General features: G+C 33.9%; 2 protein-coding genes across 6 annotated transcripts in view; one reads left to right on the forward strand and one right to left on the reverse strand.

The window, feature by feature from the left end:
- Positions 1-20,801, reverse strand: part of LOC145690337 (heat shock cognate 71 kDa protein-like) — a 237,180-nt gene that overhangs the window by 172,532 nt on the left and 43,847 nt on the right. The gene's annotated exons all lie outside the window — the stretch shown is intronic.
- LOC145690335 (uncharacterized) lies at positions 6,646-20,614 on the forward strand. Of its 2 annotated transcripts, XM_081765126.1 has the most exons (5): positions 6,646-6,697; positions 11,875-12,101; positions 13,315-13,492; positions 14,712-14,808; positions 20,488-20,614. In XM_081765126.1, exons 2-5 carry the CDS (start codon positions 11,898-11,900, stop codon positions 20,549-20,551), a joined length of 543 nt encoding a protein of 180 aa, XP_081621252.1. In that variant the 5' UTR covers positions 6,646-6,697; positions 11,875-11,897; the 3' UTR covers positions 20,552-20,614. The 2 variants fall into 2 exon arrangements, with proteins under 2 accessions (XP_081621252.1, XP_081621251.1); XM_081765125.1 differs by lacking the exon at positions 6,646-6,697 and having other exon boundaries at positions 10,311-12,101.

Here is a 20,801-nt window from a genome sequence, read left to right on the forward strand (position 1 = left end):
CGTACGTTTAAAGCCGTGTGCCTACTTAAAATACCACGTAAGCATTAATGTTCAATTGAACATATTTGGAGTGAAACTATGAAATTTCCTTGTCGCACAAAAGGAAGCCGTGAATACCTATCCGTGTTTCGTAGGACATGCTCTGCATTTGGCACTCGCTTATATTTCGATTTCTGAAATAGACTGTTGGTACTGAAGTATATTTTTGGAGGTGTTTTTTGTCGTTTTTTTATGTAGGTTTTACCCAATAAAACCCACTCTTTTGGCCTGAGAAAATTCCAACAACCTTGCTATGTTCATATTCATATTCATATTTATTTGCCTGTTCATAGCTTACAAATGAGGACAATCCTCAATTAAGCATTACAGTTGTCAGATATGATTTACATTCTCTATATATTATCAGCAAGAGTTCCACAGAGTAATAGCTTTTTTCTAACAATAATTCTAACAGAGTATTTCTGAATATCCGTTTTTCGTTAATGTCCTTATACTTTGTTGGTAATTTGTTATATAATTTTATACAATTCATATACACAGTTTTGCTAAAATTTGCATAATTCTGTTGGATAATATACATATTACAATTCTGCCTAGTATTGTATGAATGAATCGTATTAGCTAAAGTAAATAAATCCTTGTGCTCGATTACATACATAATTGTGCGATATATATATAAACTAGGTAATGTCAATAATTTATATTTTTTAAAAATATTTTTACATGAGGATCGTTCAGGCATACTAAACATTATTCTAATAATTTTTTTCTGTATTCGGAATGTACTAGCACTTATTCTCGAATTCCCCCAAAATATAACACCATAGTTTATTATTGAAAAAACTTTGCTATAGTATAAGGACATGACAGCTTCCTTGCACAAACTACCTTGCAACCTACGGAATGCAAAGCAGAGTGAACTGAGTTTAGTATTAATGTATTCAACATGAGTATTCCATGTTAAATCTTCATTAACATATACTCCTAGAAATTTAATAGATGGTGTTTGACATAATTCTACAGTGTCTACAGTTATTGGTACAAGTTCATTTCTTTGGCCCGGGAATCGAAATTTGACAATGTTAGTTTTTCCTAAATTCATAGTTAATTTATTTATGTTTAACCAACTAATAATTTTTGTTAGCGTCTTTGTAGTGAGCCTTTCTGCTTCATTTACTGAGTCTCCACTGACAAGAACATTTATGTCATCAGCATACAATGTTGACTTCACACAGCCTAGACTGTTAACCAAATCATTAATATATACAACAAACAAAAGAGGTCCCAAGATTGATCCTTGTGGTACTCCTTTTGTTACTTTCATTAAAGATGATTTAACCATTTTTCTTCTGCCATTTACCTCTTTACAGATGCCAACAGTTTGACTACGTTCAGATAAATACGACTTTATCCAATTGTTTGCCATACCTCTGATGCCATAAGAATACAATTTTTCTAGCAAAATACCATGGTCTATAGAATCGAACGCCTTAGATAAATCAACAAAAATACCAATTACATGCTTTCCTTTATTTATATCTATTGCTACATCAGAGATGAAATTAAAGATTGCAGTGTTGGTTGACTTCTGGCTTTGAAACCCGTGTTGACTTGTGGATATTATATTATTTAAAAGGAAAAAGTTATTTAGTCGCGCTTTCATTGCTAACTCAAATATTTTAGAAAAGCACGACAAAACTGAAATAGGACGATAATTATTTAACTCCAATTTACTTCCCTTTTTATACACAGGTGTAACTCTAGCTAACTTAAGCCGCGTAGGAAAAATTCCTGTCAAAAATGAATGATTTATTATATGACAGAGTTGATGTGCAATAAGAAGAGAACTTTCCTTTACAATCATGGATGGCACTTCATCCCAACCTGGAGAGCTGGAGCTTTTTAAGCTTTTTATTATTTGTAAGATTTCCTCTGGTGTAGCTGGTTTCAGGAAAAGCGACTTAGTTATTCCGCTCTGTAGCTTAGAGTTATTTTCTTGATGAGCTATTTTGATTGGGTTAAATGTTTCTAAAGTTAAGAAATATTTATTAAAATGATTTGCAATCTTATCTGGGTTACATACTACTTGAGAGTTTATTTTTATTGCATCAATTCCTGTTGTTTTTACCTTATTCATCTTACCATTAATTAACTTCCACATAGCTTTACTTTTGTTTCTCGCTGCTAAGATGTAATTTGTACTGTGTAAAAGTTTTGCTGTTCGTATGACTCTTTTGTATGTCTTTCTATAGTATTTTACATATTCAACAAATTGAGGTGTTACATCTTTACACGTTTTTAGTTTTTTTGATAACTCAAGTAGTTTGAGTTTAGAAGTCCTAATTCCTATAGTGACCCATGGTTTCCCCAACCTAACCTTACTGTAGTTCTTTCTGGGAAACGCAATATTGAAGTGAAAGAGAAATGTATCTAGAAAAAAGTTAAATTTACCATCCGTATCACCAATTTCATATATTTTGTGCCAGGTTTCTTGTGCTAGCAAGTGTAGAAAGTAATTAATATTTGTTTTTGAGAAACATCTTTTTGTTATAACTTCTGATTGAGTAGGTACGAATATTTGAGATGTGTGTATTTGCCCTATTATTGCATCATGGTCAGAAAAGCCTGGCTTAAAGATATTCAAAGAGGTAACTGACTCTGTGTATTGTTTACTTATTATTATTTGATCTAACGCAGTTTTCCCTCTAGTTGGTTCTCTGATAAGAGGCTGCAACCCAAACATATCCAATATATTTTGACATTTTGTTTTTTCTCTTGATTGAACCAGCCAGTCAATGTTAGTATCACCACAAATTATTACCGTACTATATTTCTTACATAGAGACTCAAGAGCAGTTTCAAGATTCCTAAAGAATACATTACTATTTCCTGCTGATGACCTATAGAAGCAAATTATACACATATTTTCAATTGAAATAGCAACTATTTCAAAATGCAATTCAACAACGAATTGACTTACATTTATTTCCTTAAAACGTAAATGGTCACCTACAAATATACATACCCCACCATGTTGCCTACTAGCGCGTGAATAGTTTGTAGCTAACTGATAGTTATTTAAGTGTACCATATTCATCTGATTAGCAGATAACCAATGTTCACTAAAGCAAATGACATGCATACCTTTAAGATCCTCTTCAACTAATACATCAAAAAAATCAAGTTTACTAGCTAAACCTTGCACGTTCTGGTAATATACATTTATTACATTGTAGTCACTGTTACCTCTATTGGCTAAGTGCTTGGAATTTTTATTGGAACTTGCATTAAAAAACTATTATCATCATACCTTGTAGGAACCTTTCTTATTCTATTTGATTTTCGCTGAGTTGTACTAGATGGATCGTTTTGTTCTATACCATTTGTGGATACTTGCTGCGATCTGTTAATATCAAGTCCAGGTTCTTTCGTACCGTGATTTGTATTATGTGGACCTTGTATTAACGATATTCGATCAATTTCTTCACTTTCAGTAGCCAAAATTACTCCTGGCTCCTTATCATGGCTTACGTGTGAGTTTCCTGTCAATTTTAACACTTCACCCTCATCCCGATTCGCTACGTTGTAAGTCGAACTGTGTCTCCTTTGTTCCGACGAAATTTGATTACCTTCACAATTGTTTCCATTTCCGTCTATCACCAGTGCTGATGTACTTCCACAATTGATAGGTATTAACGTACTATAAGCTGTGCACTGTGCTTTAAACTTATTTGACATAATGATATTATACAGTGCGTTGCGTAAAAATAATTTCCCTATGTATAGTTGAAGTTTCAACGATCTATGTAAGCCACTTGAGAATGGCACAGCATGCGAAACTTTCGTCTGTAAGTTTTGCACACCAATAAATAAAGATGGTGTCCTTACTTGTTTAAGGAAAAATCAATGTAGGTAGAAAAATTTAACTTCTATTCACTTCACCACTAGATCTCCGAGACTATAAGGAGTGCAACCTTGAAATTTTGCACAAATGACCTAATTGTACTCTAGATTGCAGATAGAACAAAAAGAGTTTGCGAAGTTTGACTCCTAGAAGGGAAGAAGAGTGCTTGACAGTTTTTTTCAGGCGTTCTCCGTATCTCCAAAACAACTTGTGGGAGTAGAACGTGGAAATTCTGTGAAAATAATCGTACCCTGACTTTCAAGACGAAAATTTGAGATGCGACTCGTGATGGGGAGAAAAGGAGGCTTGAAGGTTTATTTTGGTATTCGACAGATCCCCGAAGGAAGAAAACTGGTATGAGTGTTTACGTCACTCCTGTAAAATCCAACTCGCATCAAGAAATATTACGGGAAGTACAAAAAATTGTGTATATTTCAAATATTTCCATAAAACTCTATTCTTTGCATGCCAAGAACGAACATTCTGCTAGTTATTTTATAATTTGCACTAGATGTAACGATCTTTGTTCTACACTTGCAAACCTTCTAGTTCCTTATTTGATTTATCTTTTAAAAATCAATCTCAAGAATAGTATATATCATCCGTGATTTACAGAACACACTCAATATGTACCAAACTTGCCATGATCAGACCCTAACTTGCTTAGTAAGCATATGAAATATTTTCCTTTGTAAACCTTTAGTTCCCGAGTTATTGGCCATCAAAGTTGAGGATTGGACTCTCAAAATTCTTGCAAAAATATCATTAATTTCTACTGAGAACAAAAATTACTAGAAAGTAATGGAACAAATCAGATAGATGTTAACTAAAATACAGTGTGTGCTTTCTTTATTTATTTAATATTCCAGGATTGTACCGAGCTAAGGGAGACGACGGTGATGAGATAAATGACAATGGTGGGATGAAGAGGCTCGAGAAAAAACATGGACGCGGTATTTTGTCCACCATAAACTTCGCTGCGTGTGGGCTGAAATCGAAAGAGGGTCTCCATGCATCAGAAGTGAGCGCTCAACCACTGAACCTCCCCCCGCGGCTCCCAGAATTTGTATTACTGACATGATGATTTTTACCCTTGAAATCGAAAAATTAATTAATAACAATGGCAAACGGAAAACGTGCCATAGTATTCACTTGTTGAAATACGGAATAGATTGCGTTCACTCGTAGCTTGTAATTTTTGTAAGCTTTTTCTGTTAAGTCTACTTAAAATATGTTACATACAAACTTCAACTCATAACTTTCAGTGCAACCAGAGGTGTACCAAGCGGAAACAGAGAAATCGGTTTGCATCTATAGCTACACCAAGTAGTAGGAGGATTTTTGAAGCCGCACCTTTTGTCGGATAAATTCAACATAATCATCTTCAAATAAAAACTCCCCACATACTTCTTTTTACAAGACTACCTGTATATTTTCACACTCGTGTATAAGAGTTATTACAACATTTTTACTTGAAATAAAGATAAGAATATGAAGTCGATTAACGAGTGATGAGTAGCTATGGATTTTTTTTTATAAGATTGCACGGACAAAGTTACGTAATTGTAATGTGTTCTATACTCAACGAACGCCTTGTAATGTTTGCAGTATGTGCTAGCTGATGAATGTCTGAACACTATTCAATGCTTTTTGCACATATTATAGTTTATTTGCTCATGGTATATAAATATAATTCTGTTAAAGCACTCTAAATTGTAGATCTATTGCATCTAACAGTACAGTAGTAAAAACAATGAACTTAAATTACATAGGCCCTAGTTAATCAATTTTCACGTGAAATAATTACGTTCATTACTTATTGAATGTATAGTCCTCACTTAATGAATACTCCTATATCTTTGCTTCGAAGAGCAAATTCTTGTTTTCTTTAAATGTTTGCTTCTGTATGTACGTTCGAAGAGGCATGCAGGCTGAGTAAAGTGCACTCTTGGCAGCAATAAATGTAAATGAGCAAACAGTGTGCAAAAGCAACACAATAATCTATATAAAATTTGCTAAGACTCGTATGTAACTAGTTATGCCACGATTGTATAACAAAGAATTGCTAAAGAAAAATTAAAAATCCTCCTAAAATTTTTTTATTTTTTTTTTTTTTTGTTCTTTTCAATACTTTTTATTTTATTATATATCTTCAATAGTAATCTTTCAATTAGTATTCTGAGATGAAACCTAGTTACATAGTTTCTTCGGATCAGAAATCTTAGATATCTCTTCAAGATACGATTTATGTTCCCTCAGTCCTGGTCTCTGCTCACAGTAAATGGCGTTCGTTCCTCTTTCTCTCATTCACTAATATTCTAATTCGTCTAGTTTTGTTTCTTTTTAACATCTTTAAAATCACCCCTAAACAGGTTTTCCCAAAGTTCGGCAGCAGTAAAATTGAGTGCGGCGAATTGTTTCTCAAGCATTGCTAGAATCACTCCATTTCGAAAACTAGGCCAAAGAAATGTCTTTCTGGCTGAGGTACCCGTATCTTGTTTACATTTTTCAGTGAACTGACATCCCAGATAGCATGTAACTTAAATCAAGGGTCGCTTTCCCTTGATTTTGGCTTAGCAATGTACAGTTGATGCGACAAGCGACATTCAACGTTTATTTTAGCTTGTTTTTAACTTGAAAAGAAGCTTGAATTTATCAACTTTCTACTAAGCCTATTTCAAGCTTGATTCAAAACGCTTGACGTTTGTCGATTGTTTAGCAAATGGAGCCATCTGTAGGATTGGTGAGTAGTCTGAGTTTTGGCACTTGATTTCTTCCGAAAGGTAAACAAAGGTAAGCTATTTGTATGAAATGTAATAGTAAGCCCTACTTAAGTTTTAGTTACCAAAAAAAAAAAAAAAAAGTGATTTTTATTTTAGACTGGTGCGCTGAGCGCTTTTAGGATAGTATTACTTCATTACTTTTCAAATATGGATGGGATTTTATGTTTATACCTTTTATGTTGTTTTCTTTTTTTTTAAGTGTGTTCATCCGTATAATGTATACCATATTTAGCCACTGGATTCTTTAAAGTCAGTGATGGCTCTTGACAATTAGCATCAGCATAGGCGCCCGAAGGGGAGGGGGGTGGGGCCCGGGCCCCCTTTGGCTTACGAAAATGTATACGTAATATAGGAAACCATGTATATTAAATACCAGGCGTAATATAGCAACCATGGAGATGGGCCCCTCCCTAAAAAATTTTCCTCGGGCACCCCTGAATATCAGTACAAAAATTAGAGGGTTAACTTCAGCAGACGGCTTTATCATATTAAAAATTTATAGGTGGAATACTTGATAACTGTTAAGGCATTGCTTTAGCAGACGGCTGTACATATTTATATCGATTTTATGGTCATTTTTCACTAGATTTGAGATAATACTGTTACATATACAGAATTTTGGAACTTGGGGGACAAAATCAGGTAAAACCACCGTGTTTACAGGAGAAATGAGTTGGTGTTACGTAACCGTAATTACTAACATAACTAACCAATCCTAACCTAAATCATCAAAAACAGAAAATATAGGAAGAAAGTACGAATTCAGGTAAAATCACCATGTAAAAATTATTGCGGATATTTTATGTATTTGTCCACTTTCCTCGTTTATGTGCATGTCCTCCGTCGCTGACAGGCCTGCTCTCTACGGACGAATCCCCTCGCTCCGCTCGGGACTCCCGGCTACACTCCTGCCCTGACTCGATTAGATGGCATTCGTGCTTTTTTTTGTGGCCACCTAGCACAAGTTGGTTCGTGGTTTATGCACTAGCTTCTCATTTAGTGGATATTCTACAAAAAGGAACCGGGAAATGCAATGTGTGAACATTTGGTAGCACCATCTGCTCGAGTAATGCCCAAGTATCTTAACCCAGCCTAACCTAAACTAACTTAACCTACCTAAACCAAAAAAAAAATACAAAATATATACCAAGAAAGTACAAAATTTAAGCAAAATATTGCCCCCCCCCCAGTTCAAAAAATATGCCGTTACATAACACTTTACGTAGCATAGCTGAGCGAGCGAAGGGGAATAGATGCCCCGCAGGGCTCGTTTTTTCCCTACTTTTTAAGTTACACGCGTTTGGCATTGCAACCATTGCAGACGGTCATTTTCCAAAGCTTCATATGTACTTACTGCCATCTCATTCCTTGCTTGTATTCGTCTGCCTACCGCCTTGTCAATTAGATCCAGCATAACATACTTAATTTTCCATTTCGTAGGATTCTATATAACAGATACGATTTATGAAGTCTAAACACATTAAAATAATTTATTTAACTAGGTAGAGCCATCTGCTAAAGTTAACCCCATATTAATAATGAAGGTAGTTAAATGATAATGTAAGTGTTTTAAACTCAATAAATTGTATGTGAAAATGAGTATACATGGGAAAGTAAGTATGTTATGGTGAAGCTATTTGCCAGGGCGGAAGGCGGTTGAATACAAGCAAGGAACGAAATGTCAGTATTTGTATGTTAAGTTTTGGAAAATGACAGTCTACAATGGCTGCAATGCCAATCGTGTGTAACTTAAAAGATAAGGGGAAAAAACAAGTCCTACGGGGCTTCTAATCCCCTCCGCTCGCTCAGCTGTGGTTCGTGAAGCGTTTGTAAAGTAGTGCCCCAAATCTAGTAAAAAAATCAACAAAATCGATTTAAATTTGGAGAGCCGTCCGCTAAAAGTAATGAAAATTACGTTTTATCTCTACAATCGAGGAGAAAACTGCTTTGAATTAATACATTGCCTAAGCTTTCTTGTTTTAGCTTTCACCGATACACTAAAAATTTTAACTGATGTGGCTTCCCCAAGAATCGGTACGGATGATATTTAAATGCAGCAAGCAAGCCTGGACATTTTACTCATTTTAGAATGCATCATGCTTATCTTTCGTTCCTTATGTTCTTCCATATTTATTCGGAAGTTGTGGGCAAAATTAAAGAATATAAATACTTATGTCCGACTTTATTTAGTAACAATTACTTATTCTAAGGTATACTTCATCAATCTTAGAGTAAGTGATATCACTCATTTCATCGCTTTACAATAAGTGCAAGGAAAGGTTCGATCGGGTATGGACTTTTGGGTTTAGGGTAAAAGAACGATGAATTTCGAAAAATTACTTATTAGATATTAATAATAATTCAAAATGGATTATTACGCGAAAATAAGTTGGCATATTAGTTTGAAGTTTGTAAGCTAAGAAGTCGAGGGTGTAAGTTTGAAGAAAACTAGGTTTTTCGTTGCTTACATTTTTATCTTTTTATCCTCTAAAAACAGTAACTTCTGTCTTTTAATTGATTTTAGTGCTTTTGTTTACTTTTTTTTTCTACCAGGTGAATGAAGTCTGGATCTAAAATCTCGGAAAAATATTTGCAAGAAGTAACGCTATTTTTCAGGATTGGCCAAAATCGTGTTTTTTTAAAAACTTTTTTTCACTTAAACCGGAATGTTTGCTTTACACCAGTTTTTTTTTTTTTTTTTTTTTTTTTTTTTTTTTTTTTTTGTTTAAATACGTTTACCTTAGATTAAAGTGGAGTAACCGTTGCCCTCTTTTTTTTTTTAAGAGTAAAGGTAATTTGAGGCTGATGATTCGATTGAACAAGGTCGCAACCTCGAGAAATGAACGCAACTCGCTCAAACTAGAGGTCATAGGTCAACTAGTTCTGCAAATGATTTGCCATTACATCATAAATTATTCAGCAGTCTATTCCTTCAGCATTGGTTAAGCTTGAATTTTCCTTGTTGGAGGCATGATAGACCACAAGTTGAGTGGGGGTGGGATTCGAGAAAAATACTTTTTTAACTTGTCTCTTTAATTGTGATTTTATTTTATCAAGTTTGGAGTTCCCGCTGAACTGCCTGTAGTGCGCTGCCACACTAGCGGACGGTCAACAAAACTTTTCCACAGAAGCTGATTAAGTGTCTAAATTTATAACATTGGAAAGTAGATCGACGAAACAGAGATTTCTATTAGGTTTGACTGGTTTGTTAATAATAATAATAATAAAAAGTTTTATTTAGAAAGATAGTATGAATGGTCCAGAACTATTAGTCACTTCCTGTATTGATTAGCAAATTAAATTAAGCCTATATTTCTGACTGACTAAATTAGATCTTCTGTACTATATAGTCTTTTAAAATTGTCCATTGATTTAATCTGTATAACTATAGAGTGATTCCATTTTGCAGTTCTTTCCCTTTTGGTTCTTAAGTGGCTCCTAAAATATTCACAAGTATGCAAGATCACTGCAACGTATTTGTATCAGTTGACCTCCGTGGATGATGAGTCAGTGGATTTATCGCCTTTGTTATCAAGGGATTCTGGTTTCGAGTTCAAATGAAGGACAATATCTCTCTGCAAACTGAGTAGTGGTTCAGATCTCACTTTAAGCTGTAGGTCCCGTTCTTCATAACCCCGCTGTTATGTCCTTAACCATAGAAAGACGAAGGTTGGTCAAATTTACCCGCAAATTCTTTTTCTCTTTGCCCGAACAAATGAATTTTACAACGTTTGAAATTTTTTGTATTTTCTTCTGTAATCTAAACTTAAATTTAGTTTTATTAGAAAGCACATTATTGTGGTAGTTTTTTTTTAGCGCAGGAGACTAAGTACATTTTTTTTAGCAACTTAGAAATGTTAAGAGGAGTACAGTTTTACTTTGAAAGGATCATGTAAACTTATCTATTCTTTGAATGGATGTTTAAATTAACATAATCTACTTTTATACATTGAGCAAATGTAATACTCTCAGGTTTAGTATAGTAACTTGTCTACACAGGCTAATGTATTTCAAGCTACTTCATGTCTGCTAACCAAATGCGTTAGTAGTCTGTACTGGGACTTGTAATATTTCCTATTAAAATAAAATTTCACAAGTCTTAAAATAATTTTACAACTCTCATTTATTAGTAGCAGTCATTAAATAACTTTAAAATACATTAGTAGGGTTAAAATTGGAATTTACAACCACGAGCAAAATTGACCCCCCTTAGTCTTTCACATTACCAATTATAGTTTAGTCTTCCTAGGGTTAATGTTAAGATACACGGATGACTAATGATAGTGAATGATTATGAAGGAATTAGTGGCATGAGAACGGGAAAACCCTCACGAATATGATATTGTCCATCATAAACTCATAAGGCCGGAGATTGAACCAAAGATCCGTCGCACCAAAAGGCAACGTTCTACCTCTGAGCAATCAACCCTTTCCTTCCGCAGTGCTGATTTATAACGTCATACTCTAATGACCTGGTCATAATTCTCCAACGTAGTGGTCTTCTACACACGTCTTCCTAATTGTTCCCCACTTTTCCCCCCAAGATTTCTGATTAAATGAACAGCGAAATCATATTTAAATAAAATCTTTGAGTTTTGTCCCACGGTTATGCGGGGCAGCCTAAAGGAGACGGTGATGATGAGAATGAATTAAATAATGGATTGAAGAAAGTGGAGGGGAACGGTAGAACCCTGAGAAAATCTACGCACACGGTGTTTGTCCACCACAAACGTACATCCATGTCCAAAATTATTGTCGCATGTCTATAAATATGTTGTTGTAGGAATAAAATTTGATAACGAATTCGCCCTGTATTTCTTATAATGTTGGTATGTGCATAATCGGCAAAGACATGTATGTGGCAAATTTCATGTCAAAAGAGCAGTAAATAAGAACAATAAAACTTTCTTGTCCATTTGTTTTACTCATTCTAATTTATGTGCTTATAATTCTTTCCCTATAAAATTTTCCACAAATATACATTTCTCGATTATACACATAGTATCGGTATTAAAAGTACCCTGCAAAATCATTATCAAATTATATTCTTACAAGAAGACAGTTATAGATATGCGACAATCATTTTGAACATGAATGTACATTTAATTGTTTCAATGTTTTGTGAAATAATATATTTTCTAGTTATATTAACACCTTCAAAACAATATTTCCTACAATTTATTGCAGATATCAGAATTGTATTTAGCCAAATGCAATCTACTTTAGCTGACCTTAGTGAAAGAGTATCTTCCGTCGAAAAGAAGGTCGACACACTTCTAAGTAATGGTGTGAGTGTGAAAGCAGAGTCCATAAACGAAGAATCCGAACTTCTTGGCCTTCTGCCTCTGCGAACGTTAAATGATTTTCAAACATTTGAGAGAAAGCTTGAAGAACCTAACTTCGGAAAGAAATATGTAAGTATCCTATCAAACCTGTACAAGTTATGAAGCAGGTTTCAAATCTTTGTTATATCTTTTAATTTACGTCTTTTTGGAACATCTCTCTTTTGACTAAATGTTAGCATCAACTCCATTTTTGCCAATTTAGCCAATATCATGTGCATTAGCTATGGACTATAATTTTGGTCAACTTGCCATTCATACTTGCTAATATAGTCATTTAGGCGGCAATTAAATCTTTTGCAGTCAATTTTTTTAAAATAAAATATGAAAAACCTAAAAAAAGTAGTTTATCTTGGTATTTTTCTAATTCTTTTGTTTACAACAGCACTTACATTGTCACAGTAGATTAGATATCTTTTATCAGTCTCACCTATCCGTCACGGTAAATTGGGATTCCTGGATCTGGTTTCTCCATAGCTAATTTGTTTGATTAGTTTCTAGTGTATTTTTAGTTAGGGTTGGGTTTTTCTTGTTGAGATGCGTGCATGTGCATGTATATATTTTTGATAGATCAATAGTGTTATCAAGCCATACCCAGCATTAGAAGTTGAAAATAATTCAAGAGATTTTATTACTTCTAGTCAATGAAGGAACAAATTGTATTGTGAAACTGTTTGATTTGAGGATATCAAAAGATAAATAATATTAGAACATCTTTGTAAACTAGTAGACTTAAAGTACCAAATATTTAGTTTCTTTATTCCTAAATTCTGTTACCTATAATTTAAGGTAAGTTGAGCCATTTTTAGCTAGTTTTTGTGCGTCATTTAGCTATTTTCTGACACTACTTGTTGGCAGCACTGATTAACCCACTGTTACTTGTTACTTTTGGAAGTGTATGTAATTTCCATATACATACACACACACAAACACACACACACACACATATATATATATAGTATTTTTTTCTAATTCAAACGGACAATGGTCCATTTAAATAACCGCTATTCCGATATAATGCTGAAAGTTACCAAATAAATCCCAGGTAAACAGTTTTTGTTAGTCACGTAGCTCATTTGATACGGCCTTCCGTGAAACTCAGAACCCCACGCCTTTTTTTTTTTTCACACTTCACATTACGGTATCTAAAAATTAATCTAGTTTCATTCATGCTTCGTTTTTTTTTTCCACTGGTAGAAAAACATAACAATACGGACCCTTATATATATTGTTTTTCTTTTTGATTTCAGCATGCATTAGATCTAAATACTTTCCTTTCTTTCAGGTAAAAGTATTAGTGTCAATTGGTGGTAAGGATTTTAAAAGGTTTCGCTCACAATACAATAAGAAGAACTTTGTGCGACAAACTCGCAATGGAATTCTCCTACTCTGGCAGAAAACCAAGGATCATAAAGCAAAAAAGCACACCTTTGGGTCCAACCAAATGTGCAATAAGATCAACAGTAAGTTGATTTGAAAAGTTGTACTGAAATATTTAACTTCATTTATTTATTTATGCTAGTAACCATACAAAATTCCAGTTTGCTAATTATTAAGTCTTACTTCTCTCGTACTGGACGTGTGTTCTCATATTAGTATGTCCCAAGCAATCAGAAGTAATTCTTCATGAATAAAGTGTGCTTTGAGTACTTTAGGATTCTTTTACTGTCAAGTAGTAAAATATATAAATGTGTTCACCCTTACTGGGTGAATATAACATCTGTGTAGAATGTATAGGAAATTCAATAACTGATCCAACACTCTATGTTGTAAACAAAGCTTTACTGGCAAAGTACATATTTAAACAAATCTTTGCTTGAAAAAGCATTCAAAAGAATTTGTAAGGTGTACGGAAAATCTAAAACCAAATAAAATTCCAAGGTAGGAATAATTCCAGGTCTAAATGAAGTCAATAGTGTCAACGAATTTAAATTGAAGTACAGTGTAGGAATCACTACTGTGAAGTATAATTTTGCACCAGACTTTTCGTGTATACCTGTAAATTTGATACTGTCTACCACACGAATAAAACTTTTGTTGGGTTGGCAACACTGTTAGTCTGGTAGTATTACATAGTGTGCCAAACTGTCTCCCCTGCCGATATTTTAAAGGTGCAAAATTTCAGAGCTCTTTGTCTAACACTGGAACGCAGATAAAACACTAGAAGAACATAGCTTTCGAAGTTACCATAATTCCAGTATCAAAACGGAAAAGTTGCAGGCTTTCAAGACGGCGAATAGTCAAACTTTCGTCTTTCTGTCGTCTTCATCTTTCAATTTTTCGTGACAACGAAGTTAGCCAAAACCTAATGTGTTTTTTGTAGTGTTATTTAAGGTGACTTTAAACGTTGACTCAAAACCATATCACCACTAAGGGCACCGGAAGAAAGTCTTGTTACACTTGTATCGAAAAATGTAACTTTTCCATTATATAATATACCAAAAGTGTGGTGGAAGATAACTTTCTATAGTACCCTTACATAAAAATCACAAAATAGGGGCCTAGCTTAGGTGACTTGAAAAATAATATAGGAATTAGTTTCAGCTCTAGGTATCCATGTTTACAAACCATACCATAATTCCGTAAAGCTATTTAAGAGGGAAATTTATTTCAAATGAGTTTTTTTTTTTTTAAATAATAAAAATCGCTAGTATTTGCTTGAAATTCTATCTTTCTTTTCAGCTGCTGTTCGTAAGATGTACACCGTCGCAACAGAAGAAACGGTGAAGGAAGTATTGGGTGTTTGGCTGCAGCAGGCGGAGCCTAGACTACTGCGTAGGTAAGTATAGTTTTACCCAGTGTGCGAATTAGATAACCTATATTGGGGGGGATAAAATTAGGCCAAAGGACATAGTCTGAAGGTTCAAATTTCAAAATGAGACAATAAATGCCTTACCCCCCATATATATATATATATATATATATATATATATATATATATATATATATATATATATATGTGTGTGTGTGTGTCATGTGTAATAAATAAGAGATTTATTAATTTAATAAATCTACCGACAATAACTATGCACATACATATTGTGTGACATACACACACCCCACTAAACCTTTCTGAACGTGTTTTAATGTTGTACTCACTCTTGTCCCCGTAGCTCTCTAAGGTTTATTTAGTTAATAATTCTTCTCGAGCGATAGTCATGATCACAAGCATATGTTAATTTTTCCACACATATTGAAAGCTTCCACTTTGCATTAATACATACAGGTTAAGAAAAGAAACCTACTTCAGTCTTGTGAAAACCACTAAAATTATCAGTTAAACCGGACATTTTTTTTTTTTAAGAAAATCTAGATATTAGCCTATCAAATAAGAAATGGATTGTTGCTTGTCTCGATTTCTCACATCAAGGTCAAATCGAAGGCCAAATATTTAAAATCTCTCAATTCAAATTTCGAGCTTGTGCTTCTACTTCCCGCTAAAGCTGTGCTCATCACGACTTTTTTTTCTCCAAATATCGATTCCGTGATGGGCACGGAAAGTCAACACTTAAAAATTACTTTACTGTTAGGTTGAAGATGAGTTGATTCACTATGGGCTACGTTATTCAAATAAAGTAAAACATTACACTGAAGTTTTTCAGACAACATTAATTGCGTGGACAGCAAACTGTACAGCGAAAAGATGGAAAAATGAAGGGTTAACTTTTAAAAAAAAAAAAAAACGCTCCAGTTGAAATGCTTATACAGACACGGACAATGACAGGGAGAACCAGTCGTATTAACAAGTGCTGAAACAAATCTTGAATTATTCGCTTATTCACCTAAAAATCATCTTCATTAACATGTCTGCTCACTAGGAGCGTATTCCCCAGCGTGTACGTTAACATATACTTACGAGAGAATACCTATATCTCAGATTTTGAGTACAGTTTCAAAAGTCCATTTCCGTAAACTGTAAAAGCAGTGATTACTATGCTAGTTATCACAAATTAAATGCAACTTTTGCGTTGCATACACACAACCTACTAGGGAATGAAGACCATGTGCTAACAAAGAGTACACTGGAAAATGAAATAACATGTTATAACAAAAATTAAAATAAGATGATAATCGATACACATATAGAGGATGAATATGACATATCCGAACTTCGCCTAGTATGGTAGAAGCTATCTGTTTACTTCTTGGCCAACCGCTAAGAACATTTATAAATCTATATGTGGCTTTGTTATACGCAATTAGTACATTCAATTTCACAAACGATGACGAACTAAAGGGTACGAAGGTACAGCTGCAAGTAATAACCGTAGTCATAATAATATAGTTTTACTAAACAACGTTGAAAATAGTGGGTAATTAGGTGGTAAGTAGAAATGACCAAAACTGAACAGTTTACATCGATCATTTCGAAATACAGCTAGAAGATTAAATTTACAAGTAATAACAAAAATCAGTGAAATTTGGAGTTATACTAAGCATAGTTTGAGGGGGAAAGCGAGCATCCCCGGTGGGGATACTTCAGCTGACTTCTTTGGGGGGGAACGAAATGTGATTGAGGGGGAAAATCCCCCTCATCCCCCCCCCCCGGTAATTCGCACCCTGGTTTTACCTATTTTCCTTACAATCACGAGAGAGACCGCAAAGTTCTTACCATCACTAAATAAGCTAGGGATCTGCAACTTAGTCCATGGACGCGTTCTTCTCTACATATACGTTTTGTATTCACTACATTTCTCACATCTATAGGTCACTAGATCAATATCATATGCATAGAATTCTGTGGATTTGGAGGAAAAAGAGATTTCCACCGTTTCAATGCCTCTTACTTTCCCGGACCCCAAGATATGAACATCTTATTATAATAATTGTAATCCTTCCCTTTTTCTTCCTTTTAGGATATGTATCATAAAACGCTTTTGTAATAATTTTAAATGAGAAGTTACTTCCATATTTCAAATCTTAAAAAGATTTAGAGATACCGACATTTTATTAGAATAATTGTAATCCCCACCTTTTTTTTCTCCTCTCCACATCGTTTCTTTCCCTTTTTACTAGCATGTCAAAAAAGAAAAAAAGGGCCGAAACACGTGGCAAAGTATTTTAAATGAGAAATGGAAATACTGAACTTCAAATCTCTCACCTTAAGGGATTAAATACTTTACTATAATAATTATAATCCCCATCCATTTTTCTTTCCACCCCTCTTTCTTACCTCCGAGGCATATTTCAAAAGCGCTTAAATTCTTATCTACTTATTTTAAATAATATGAAAATACCAAATTTCATGTTTCAAACCTTCATAAATTCAGAGATTTCGACATCTTATAATAATTGTAATCCTCACTCCTTTTCTTTTCTTTCTCACCTTTTTTTCCTTTGTACTAAAATATCAAAAACCGCTTAAATATGTCAAATTATTTAAAATGAGACATCCGAATATCAAATCTCAAGTCTGTAACCTTAAGGAATTCGGAGATATGGTAATATTTTAAAAATACGTCCCACACCTATTTTCCTCCCCTTCCTGTCGAATTTGCAAAAATCCTTCCTTAGTTGTATCCTACGTAACAAATACCATGTACTGTCCATATTTAACTTGTCTATCTTAAGCGATTTGGCCTGTGCAAAGATCTGTCGGTCACTCAATCACTTAGGTCTTTGTATTTTATATAGCGAGATGAGTTCATTTTTACGCACTCATGTATTAGTACACAGTGAAATGAGATGAAATGTTTACCTTGTATGTATTTATTATTTTATTATCCCTTATAATTTAGCAACTTTCCTGTTACTTTCCTTGGAGGATGGAAATTTTAACTAAAATCGAGATTCATTACTGTTTACATTTTTATTTTCTTGTCTTCTGGAAGAAAGTACCTCTGTTAATTTTATTTTTTGATTATTCCTCTCTGCTTAATGAAATCTTTTTTTTAAGGCTAACATTTATTCCTTGATTAATTTTGGTGTTGATTACTTCTTTTCTATACTGAAGGAAATTTCATTTTTTGAAAACTGCGATGTCAGAGTAATAGAGAGATAGGCACTTACTGTTATATTTGCCTTCTAAAAACATTTCCTACCTGGTGCATGAAAAACAGAAAGCAACTAACCTCTTTTTTTCTTGACTAATTTTAGTGTTATTTTACATCTTTTCTATCTACTGAACGAACTCATCTCTTGAGAGAAAAACTACAATACCATCCTCTTTCTTGATTGATTAGAGTTAATTACTTCTTTTCTATACTAAATGAAACCATCTTACATTCTGGAAAACTCTGCAATGCCATTGTAATAGAGAAATATGCAATTGCAGAATCTTCCAGACGATAAGATTATTTCGTTTAGTATAGAAACAAGCAATAAAGTACTATAATTAATTAAGATACACATGGTATTGTAGTTTTTTTTTTCCTTCTCAGAAGATACGGTTTCATTCAGGAGATAGAAAAGAAGTAAAATAACATTAAAACTAATCAAGAAACAGTTTTTTTTTCCTAGAAGATAAAGACTTCAGCAGTTAGAAAGTTTTGTTAAAAGACAAAATAATAGTAAATGCACATTTCTCTCTTACAAAGACATTCCCGAGTTTTCGGGAAGATAAGACTTCATTCAGTATGAAAAAGAAGTAATCAACACTAAAATTGAACAAGAAATAAAGGTTAATGTTTTATCCACAAGATAAAGACTTCATTCAGCAGTGGCAGTGATAAAAAAAATAAATTAAAAAAGTAAGAGTAGTTCCCCCCCCCCCCCAAAGACAAAAAGATTTCAATAGGATGGAGCACGCCAAAGTATGCGTATGCGTAAACACTCGAACAACAAATTACCAGGAAAATAAATAGGGAGACATAGGTCTTAAAATGCATTCAGAATTTGACTGGATTGAAGTAAATGAAGTGATTTTCCTGCCTTGTGCCATGTACACTGAGAAATGTTTCTGCTTTCAAAGATGGGATATAAAGAACTAGGTCGATAGGTCGCAGGAGTATTTATTACTTCTCTATAATGCATTGTGAAACGACGCTAATGACTCCGACACGACGTTCCATGAATATGGGTCAAATAAACTTAGTGTTACATTTACGGTAAAGAGTCATCCCTTCATTTGATATGTATGATGAAGGCAATATGCATGTCTTGAAAGAATGAAACGTTGCAAAGATGTATTCCTCCGCTGTAAGGCTCAGGATTAAAATCCGTTTGTTTTACTGTCACAAATAATTCCAGTGAATTGTTGTTCAACACCTCTTTACGTATTAGTCACCAGTAACTTTTTTATTTTTTATTTTTAAAGAGAAATATTTCATTGAACCTCTAAGGTATGTTCCAAACTCGTTGAAAAATGGTACGAAGTTGTCCGTGTACACGGTGCCTACTTTAGTAAATTCTACACTTTTCCTGTGAATTGCGAACTAACTTTCCCATGCGTTCTGTTGTACGTGACGCAGGATAACGCCTTGTAGGTCATCTGTTATTTATGTTGCTCCGTGAAGAATACAAGGTATACAGGTTCACACACTTATGACCTATCTTTCCTGTGAATCGTGAGATCAGATTGCATTTCATACAAGGCATGGAGAGAAAATTACAGAAATAAGTAAATATTTGTTCTTCCATCTCTCAGTGATTACTTCGTTTGTTTTTCGTAACGCCGTGCTTATACAACAGTACCGAGTGAGTCAATATGACATTTTCTGGATTTATCTCAATTGATGCTTTCACAGAACAATGCACATTTTCAGCTAGGAAATTAAAAATAAAAAAAAACTTTACTGAAAATTTACTGGCACTAGAACATTGAAATAGGTAAAGTGAATAAATACCATGCAGTGGTACCAGTGATGAAACGAGTAACATACTTCGTGACTCGTGTTCCCGAAGTAGTCAGATCCCTGACCCTGTATGACCCAGACAGATTCGTGCGATCCCGAGATGACTTAATATCAGACTGTGGGAGAGTATGTTGTAATTGTAACAAACGCGATTCTTTCCTTTCAAGTGTTTCTTATGAGTGATCGTCAAAATTTAATCAAATAAGGCTGTAAAACGTAAAATGTAGAATATAAGGGATGCCGCTAAACCGAAAGAGTGTTTGGGTAATGTTTGTGTATAGTAGTGTTTAAAATTACTTTATTAATTTTCAGTATGGGAAGATGAATTATATTGTATTTGACATAGTCAAGACACTTTGAATAAGAAGTGTCGCACTACAAATCTAACATCTGAATAGGTGAGCTCGATTAGGGAATATTAATTCACTATAAAAAAATTCTACAGTAATGCTATAGAGATCATATTTGGAGTGCTTCCAAGCCATGGATCACCAGATCTGAGAAACGAGTGCCAGACTCTGTTGCCTTGTGTGGCACTTACTTCAAAGAATAATAATGTATTTTAATGAGAGCGTATTTATAAGGTAAACAATATGAATGTTTTCTTTTAACTGTGCAATCAATTACATGTTTTTCAGTACGTATTTATGATCGTTATTTTGCAGAGAACGAAGAAATTCGGAACCTGTAGTGGAAGGTCACACCGTTGAAGTTGAGGAACCCAATTAAGGAAATAAGTTAGAAATAATACAAAATATGTAAATAAGTTCAATAAATAACATTGTAATACAAGCTGATTGTTTTCATGGAACCTTATATCAGTTATTGCGTAGAATGTAGGGATAATTTATTTCAATTATGTAGCAGCAGGATGCGAAATCATAACAGTTATGATCGGGGAGAGATAGGAGTAAATAAATAAGTAAAAAAAAAATTGCACTGGAAAGTTTTGAAATGAAGATTTCATATATTGAACATC

The sequence above is a fragment of the Thermobia domestica genome, chromosome 7 (assembly GCF_964235325.1).
Source record: "Thermobia domestica chromosome 7, izTheDome1.hap1.1, whole genome shotgun sequence".
NCBI classification, from domain to species: Eukaryota; Metazoa; Arthropoda; class Insecta; order Zygentoma; family Lepismatidae; genus Thermobia; species Thermobia domestica.